We start from the raw sequence: 8875 nt of genomic DNA, 5'->3' as shown, positions 1-8875 counted from the left end.
TAAATCTATTAACAATTCGTAGAAACCATGATAATATTATCACAGCGAACGGGATTGTAGCCTAGTGGTTGCATTGACCTTAGTATAGCACCCGAGGACCTGGGTTCAACTCCCAATGGGAGCGGATTAAACAAGCCTAGGCAAAGATTTCTGGAATAAAGACTGTAGGGTTATTGATCTACAGTAAATAGTCAAAAAAACTGATAATATTATCTCATGTATATAGTTTATCCCAAAATTCTTCCAAATTTGAGCAAGCTTTATAATGGAATTCAAAACCTTCTTTAGCGAGGATATCACACTACCGCAGGGATGCCTAGCAGCGGCGGGCGCAAAAAGGCCAGCAGTGGCTTGCAAGGCTCCCAAGGGTGCCTGCCACTACTATAACCGCATCAGTAGCGGGTGCCCGCCCGCCAATGATTATGTACTAGCTGTCGAGGGTGGCAATGCTCGCCCGCCACTATTATGGTTCTTACCTGTGGTGGTTGTCGAATCGCTCCTGCCACAGTTGGATTTTGCCAGCGAAATATAAAAAAACTGTCGTGGCAGCGTTTTTATGCGACGTTGCAACTTTTTTCGGTTTAGCAATAATATAAGTACTGTAAAGACATAAATAGCACATTTCAAATAACTCTAATATTAGTACATACACAATACAATACAATAAGTGCCAATTTTTTAACAGGTTCATGTCAAGCTGAACGGCGCCGTCCACATCGATGGGCAAGTGGACCACATGCATGAACTCGGCCCTTCCCCAACAAGGGATACGCTGAGCATGATAAGAAGGAAAAAATTAGACAATTGTGGGCGCAACATTACGAAACGACCGCCCGCTTCATAAAGTCTTCTTGAAGATCTACACATATTTCTTTGCAAGTGACCTCAACCTTGTAACAAGCACCTAGCCTCGTGTCATCACACCAGAGGCATGCTTCCTTCATTGCCTATCATTTTTATTTAATATATGTTAAACCACATACTCAATTCCGTATCCTAAATATATGTTAAACCACATAATCCATCTTTAGTTAATATATGTTAAACGACAAACATTTTAGCTGCAAACTGTTTCACTATAAATAGAAGTAACTAATAGACGCAAACATTCTCACTATAAATAGCATGTAGCCTACTATCGCCACACCAGGGATATGCATGCTTCATTCATTGCCAACCATTCTGTATGCTAAATAAATGATAAGCCACACAACCTATTTTCGTCTGAACCACACTTAATCATATATGCCTAACTATAAATAGAGACAACAACGCTGCGCATAGTGAGAGGTAAGAGAGTGCGGTGTTTCGGTGTCCAGGCTCATTTGCACCCGGTCAGAATAAATGAAAATAAATCCAAGAAAATTTCAAAAAATTCCAATTTTTTGTGTGGTAGATAAATTTATGCGTGAGGTCCTCTCCAATTTCAACTCATTTGGACATCTGAGCAGCTCTCAGCAAAAAAGACAAATCAGGTCAGAACAGTGCGTGAATAGTAATCTTTTTTACACACCCTGAATTTTTCTTTTTTTGCTGAGAGCTGATCAGATGTCCAAATGAGTTGGAAATTAGAGCGGACCTCACGCATCAATTTATCTACCACACCAATTTTTTTTGGAATTTATTGAATTTTTCTAGTGTTTGTTTTGATTTTTTTCGACAGGGCAGGTGCAGCTGAGCCAAGGCTCAGAAGTGGATTATCGGAGGTAAGAATGTATCACACAAATTGGTTGCTTGCCTTCTATATCAATAAAAATTCACGAGTACTCCAAGGTAACATATTTAATTTATATTTTTTATGTACTAAACTAATATTCGATGTGTTCTAACACAGTTGAATGTAACTATTTCAGGTTCAAATGGCTAATGTCTGCGACATTTGTGGTACTAGTGTAATACCGTGCACCTTATAGATCAGGAACAGGTACCACAATTCTGAGTGATGGTTCGACACAGTCATCTTTATGGGATTGTGAGTCAACGTTTTTTCGTCTGTAATGTGATATGTAACTGTATTGTATATCAAATTGAGGGGTAACTTACTACGTACACTAATTATGTATAGAATATACCTTGCCGAGGTGTTAAGCAATTTAGTTACTACATCGAACAACACTATTTCACAGCAGAGACTTCTCATGGATCAAGCTACATGATGTGTGCGAGAGATAATGGAGATATAATTCGTATAAGTGGCTTTGGATGAGATTGCTTTTGCTACGACGACGATATAAGAAGAGGAGACACGATATATTTTTGCTACAACTATAGAGATTTTGTCATGTATATGTCCCTCATACTTCCAAATGGTGACCAAAGGATATAATTAGTAAGTACATATTGTTTTATATTAGTTTTTATTTAGTAATACTTTTATATAGTTAACAATTATTCAATTTTTTATATTCATAAAGATGACGTATTTGATGAAGGAGAAAGACCTGTTGCATAAAGCACCGAGTTTAATCTAACACAAAGGCAAGTCAACAACATGCACACTCTATTACAGACGAATGAGGACTATCCTACGCAGATCCAATGCTTTACAGCTGCGGACATGTCTGATAATCATTTGGTAAGTAATATACAATATGTAAAATGCAATCTCATCACTTCACATTTTAATAAAATGTTTCCTTTTTCAATAGTTGGGAGCCTTGCTCTACAACAATATGGTTCAGTTTTACTGTAAATGAGCCGACAACCACAACAATCAATAGAAGTTGATTATCATATTAAAAGAGACGACCGTCTCAAAATTAACGGTCCTGCGTGGAGTAATTTTGTAAGTCAACATGAGATCGATCTTGAGGGGTGGGTAGTAATACTTTTTATTCCTGAAAACAATAGGCAAGAAATGAGTTGAGATTCAAATGTATTACGCCAGTTGGAAGCCAAGTATTTAAGTTCTGATGAAGATTCCGATTCAGAAGATGAAGACTAGCACCATTGTTTTTTTAGATTTTGTTAGAATAAGTTCTTTTTTAACTATGTATTACAATAATTTACATAATTTTGTACAAGAAGTTCTTTTTTTTTACTACATATTACAATTATTTATATAATTTTTTAGAATAGGTTCTTTTTTAAAGTAAGTATTACAATGATTTATATAATTTTTAGAGTGCGTATTACAATGATTTATATATTTTTGAGTTGTGTTCTACATCGACCAATAATATAGAGTATGGATGGACAAAGAATTTGGGCATGACTTCTGCTAAAGAATGAAAACGTTGAGTGTCAAAAATGTTGCCAAACCGAAATTAATGTTTCGTGATATTTTAGACACTCTTGAAGCCCTGTTAATCAATTCATCTACAATCTATATCTTTTTTTGTGAAAAATATTAATTTCATTTCTATCAAGGTGGTTCGTAGAATCCTTTTAGCAAAGAGTGCCAATTTTGTCTAGACCATGGCAGACGAGGGCAGCCGTCGCGAGGGGTGGCAATCTACATTAGTTTTGCTTCTCCTAACATGTGCTATAGAGTAATCACGTCCAGACTTAAGTAGTTGTTTCCCTTCCTCAATTAAATAGCCACACAAGATCTATTTGGCGTGCCATCTACAACCTATATTAACGTGCATATAAACACCAACATTAATCTACATTCTAACATGAGTCAAATTTAATTACCTGCACACTACTGGAGCGCGATGCGGACGACGGATCGGTGGCCTCGATTGAGGAGGCATTGCTTAGCAGCGGCGCTGTTAGCCCTCCGCTACGGGTGGAGGCCATCGCGTTCGGGGAACACGAAGGAGGGCATCCTCTAGGGACGAAGGCCTCGGCGGACAAGGGAGGCCTCGGCGGACGAAGACGGTCGCGATGGCGGACGGCGGTCGCGGTGGACGAAGGCACCGGCGAACGAGGGCGGTCGTGGTGTGGGGGCTGCGAGGGAGGACGGGGGCCGCAACGGAGAAGGGTTGCCGCGGTGGACGACAGTGATGGAGGACGTCGGTGGCGGCGAGAGGAGGGCGGGCGCGGTAGAGGACAACAACGGGGTTGGGCCGGATTCAGAAGAGTTGAGAGAGTTTGAATTTCCAGATGCGGTTTTGGGTGGAAATTGAATCGGCGCTGGGGCGGGCAATAACAGTGACAGGTATTGGCAAATGCCCGCCACGCCAAATAGCAACGGCTGGCACTCAAAACTTCCTATTACATACAACCTACTTGGCAATTTTTGGGGGTTAAAAGTTCTTGTGGCGGGCGGTACGTACTACCCGCCAGTGCTAACTTATGGATATATAAAATCTAAGTCTTTGTGGCAGGCAGTACGTACAGCCCACCACTGTTAGCTCAAGTTGCAGTGGCGGGTGCATGTAGTTGCTCGCCACTACTCACTTTCAGCACGCGGGCACACCTGGGGCAGCATATTTGTTGTGGGTCATATTTACCGCCCGCCACTACTATTGCATCTCCAGTGGAGAGCGCTGTTTGGTACCCGCCACTCATTTGAGTTCACCTATAAGGCTTTTTTCAGTAGTGTCATGTAGTCATGTTTAAAATTTTCAAAGTACAGAGAAAATACACAAGTGGCAAATGTATTAACTTAGACTTTCTTAACATAAGATCTTTCTACAAATCCTAGAAAAAAAGATGTGCACCACATGTCCTCTAGCTCCTTGATGCGAGTCAACCATAGATGCCATTCAAAACAAGTTCATGCTCAAATTGGTTGCACTGATTTGACAACCGGCAAAGTGGCCCGTCCAATGTGCGGGCTAGTATTTTATAAACTGGCATCACATTCACAAATATGAGCCTTTTTCAAGCATAGTTTTGTCTTGGGTATGTTTGATTTAATCACTGACATATTATTATATATGTTATGTAGTAATCTACCGTGTTGTATCCATGCTGCAATAATTTTTTTTGTAATCAATAATTTGTATTTTCACCCGCAAATAATAATAAGTTCTATAGAGGATGCGCGTTGTTATCCATGGAAACACGCGGAGGAAAGGGATGCATTTGTCCTATAGAGGATGGCTGGTCCTTATCAACTCCGTGGGTTCTAAGTTCTAACATGGTTCTTTACATGATGTCTTTCTTGTAAGCGCCAAAATAAAGTTGAATGTGCGGGTGCTTATTATTGATAGTTTTAAAGCGCGTGACACATGCTGAAGCGGAGACACTTCAATACTATTCTTGCCTCCTCTATAGTTTGTACTACTAATGCTGAAGAGTGACGACACCATTGGGCGCATAGTTTCCATTGGCCCTTTAGCATTCTTGTTGGACACGCCTTCAAATCTAGTGGTCTCCGAATGCCACGCGGATTGCTTCGTTGCCAAGCCAATTAAAGTGGGCGTTTGGTGGTAACATGTTTTCTTTAAATCTTTATTATCATAGAATGGAATTTGAAGGAACGCTATAATTTCAGTCCTGATCGGTCACTTGTTGCAGCTTGTAGAGTTCATCGCTAACAAAAAGAAGTAGTCAACACAACATGGAAATAGCTCCAAATCTCAAACTTACATGCTGATGGAGGTCCGGTCAGTGGGGTGACGTAGAGCAAGATAGAGGGCATGGGAAGCAGAGGTGTGTAGAGAAACTCCTGTGGGCCAGTCTGAATAACGGAGAAGGGTCTGAAGAACAGAGAACATGACACAGCTCCAACCAAGCAGAGCACAATGGAGAACTTCCATAGTTCTGACGTTTGCCTGTTGCTATGTAATTAACTCAAAAAGGTAATTAATTCTCAAATCTGTATCCAGGAAAATATTAATCATCCAGCAAATTTAGCTGGCTCCAGGAGAAGGAATCTTCAACTCGTTTATACCACAGAAGATGTAAACTTCTAGACACCAAAATAGCATGAAATTAAAGGCCCTGACACAAGCCCCAACAGGCCAACACACGAGACCAAGGTTCTTTGAGGCCCTGACAGCAATCAAGCAGCAACTATATATCAGGCACTTAGCTGTGCAAGTAATGTCAGACAACACACAATTGTGACACAAACAAACAGGTGCAACTTAAGATTTACGACCAATTGCGCAGCAGAGATCAAACAAACAGCCTTTTGGGAAGAGATCAACTGAATAAAAATTCAATAACAATATTACAATAAAAAACGAGAGTTGGCTCAGAGAGCAAGATGAATACAACGACGCACATAGATGAATAATATAACACCTTCAGGAAACTAAATAAATAACGAGAGATCGATCGCACGATAGCTGGCCATGCACAGCGGCTGGGATCCTCATCCCTCCTGGCTTAGATGGGAGGGAAAGGACTCGAACTGAACCCCAGATCGGAGAATGGCGTCTCCATCATCATATCAGCGCCGGAGAAGCCGGCGCCGTCGTGGCTGGCGTTGCCACCGTAGACCAGGGTGCCGACGTCACCACCGGAGCTCACCATGTCAAGCCAGCCTTCCTCCTGCTGCGGTGACGTCAGATACTGCGACGGAGACGCCATGTCGATGCTGTCGGTGCTGACGGATGGAGCTGGCGGCGGCGCCTGGACATGGTTTTTTGCCATGCGTTCGCCGAGGCTCTTGAGTAGCTCGTCCACCTTCCAGCCAACGCGGGCGACGTCCTCGGCGCTGAGATCAACGAGGCCTGGGTGGTTGCCGTGCATGATGTTGTAAAGGAGGTACCTGATCTCGCTGTCCTGGCACTCGCGGCGAGCCTTGTCCACCTGGTCCCGGAGCTTGGCGATGCGCTGGGTGAGGAATGCCTCCTGGTCCATCGTCTTCTTGCAATGGCCCAGCTCCGGCATGCTCTTGAATTCATTCAGGATATCCACCGCCTCGGCGTGGGAAGGGAACACCTGAGGCTCCGCCTCGCCCTCGCCGTACACCACCACGCAGGTCTTGACATCGCACATGGTGGCCAGCTCGGTCGCCTTTTTCATCAGGCTCCTGAGACGCTTCCTGAACCTAGAGCGCCGGGTGGAGTCGTTGGCGATGTACTTGAGGGTCACCTTCTTGCGAGCCATTGCTGGCAAAGGGATCAAACTAGCCAAGGTAAGGAAAGTTGCTGGTTTAGGCAGGGAGGAGGGGTAGATTTATAGTGGAGAGATCGCCAAGGAATTAATTTCATGATATGGCAACAGATTGGGAGAATATTACATAAGATTTACTGCCTTAATTGTGCCCATATGTAATTTTAGCACCCATTTAAACCGTCCTTTTATAACTTTGTATATTTGGTGTCCATTTAAACCTTTTAAATTTACGTGCGTGTGACCGTTGGCCCCTTGTATCGCGAGAGCGCGGCAAATTGTACGCCCGCAGATGGTTTCCACGCGACGTAACGGTTCGTTTTGCAATGCTTCATATCCGACGGATGTCATCGCCCTCAGCGCATCAAGCCGTGCAAATGAATTGTACGAGCACAAGTCTCCGTTGCTCCTATCCAACACGCAAAAGAAAGATATTATTAACCAGCAACCTGGAAAGCCATCGATGATGTTTGTAACACACGCCCCATTACTAAGCGAAAAAAGTAAACATCTAGGGCCGATAAAGGGGTTCATAACCATAAGTAGTTATTTGTTATCGCTAGTGGGTCAACTGCACCAACGGGCCTGTAATTGGTACAATATGCACAACTTGCACGCCAAATTGGTCACTTGCAGTGCTTATTTTCGTCCCACCTAGCTAGTACATGACGGGAGGAACCGACTTGCTCAGAATACCACAACCTTTGAGTTGTTGCAGAACATAAGACCACCTTCCATGCAGTGGTTATTTTCATCCCACCTAGTATATGCCGGGAGGACCTGGCTTTCTCATAATACCACAACCTTTGAGTTGTAGGAGACCATTTGACCACCTTCCAAACAGGAAACACCGTGTTTCCTTCACCAGGCTGGTGCCTATGCATTGAACATCTACCCTCTAGTGTACCTTTAGGCTGAAGTAGGCCCCGTGCGACTTTTCCCCTACTAACCAATCGACTTTTCCCCTACCTTTAGGCTAAGTTGAACTCGGATAGGCTCGATGGAGAGCATTCAAGGAAGGAGGATATGAACCCAGTACCCATCACATGATAGGAGGTTCACATGTAGAAAAACTAGTGCAATGGCCAACACCTTTTCACTGGTCTCCCTCGCCTCCCAAAATATGTGATCTACTTTTGCTTTTGTAAATTCTCCATGTAGTGAGGTCATTCAGAAGCCCGGGGAAGGGGTGGAAGCGTGACTACCATCATCTTTACTATGGGACTCTAAGAGCGATGGGAGCCTCTTCCCCATTGTGGGTCTGGCCGCCTAGGAGGATGATGACTCAACCCCAATCTCAGTACGAATGAGTTATTTCTCAAATTTTGTTGTTGTTAGCTTGTGAGACAACCTGATCTAGTCCTCCTTTACACCGAGAAAGGGAAACATCCAAGTGTTGGGCTTATACTTGGACGGTACTCAGCTCATCATGATGCTAGTGTTCCCCATCCCTATGCCCATGTCTGCCACCCATCGTTGGTTGAGGTTGGCCGTGACCAAGCACTTCGCAGCCGCGCGCGCGGGGGGGTGGGGTGGGGGGTACGTAGACCGGGGTTCCATGGTGAAGCTCCTCTGACTATTTCGTGTCCTCTAGATTCAGGGCTCCTAGATTTGTGTTCGGCATTGCCATATGTAATTTTGATGTGGCGTCAAATTGAATGAATATTTCATTAGATTTTCTGCCTTAATTGTGCCCATATGTAATTTTGGCGCACATTTAAAACTTCCTTTTATAACTTTGTATATTTGGTGTCCATTTAAATATTTTAAATTTACGTGCGCGGACCGTTGGCCCTTTATATTGTGGGAGTGCAAAAAATCGTATACATGCGAATAGTTTCCACGTGACGTAGCAATTCATGTTGGAACGCTTCTTGTGCGATGCACGTTGTCTCGCTGAGCTCATCAACACTAG

The 8875-nt window shown here is 43.3% G+C and overlaps 1 protein-coding gene across 1 annotated transcript; it reads right to left on the bottom strand.

Annotated features, from left to right (window-relative positions):
* Nucleotides 1-5772: 5772 nt before the first annotated feature.
* LOC141026300 (agamous-like MADS-box protein AGL80) lies at nucleotides 5773-6954 on the bottom strand. Its single transcript, XM_073502509.1, has one exon. It carries the CDS (start codon nucleotides 6952-6954, stop codon nucleotides 6229-6231), a length of 726 nt encoding a protein of 241 aa, XP_073358610.1. The 3' UTR covers nucleotides 5773-6228.
* Between the last annotated feature and the right edge of the window lie 1921 nt (nucleotides 6955-8875).

The sequence above is a fragment of the Aegilops tauschii genome, chromosome 6 (assembly GCF_002575655.3).
Source record: "Aegilops tauschii subsp. strangulata cultivar AL8/78 chromosome 6, Aet v6.0, whole genome shotgun sequence".
Lineage (NCBI taxonomy): Eukaryota > Viridiplantae > Streptophyta > Magnoliopsida > Poales > Poaceae > Aegilops > Aegilops tauschii.
The sequence above is the reverse complement of the archived record's forward strand: the minus strand, read 5'-3'. Positions and strand labels throughout refer to the sequence as shown.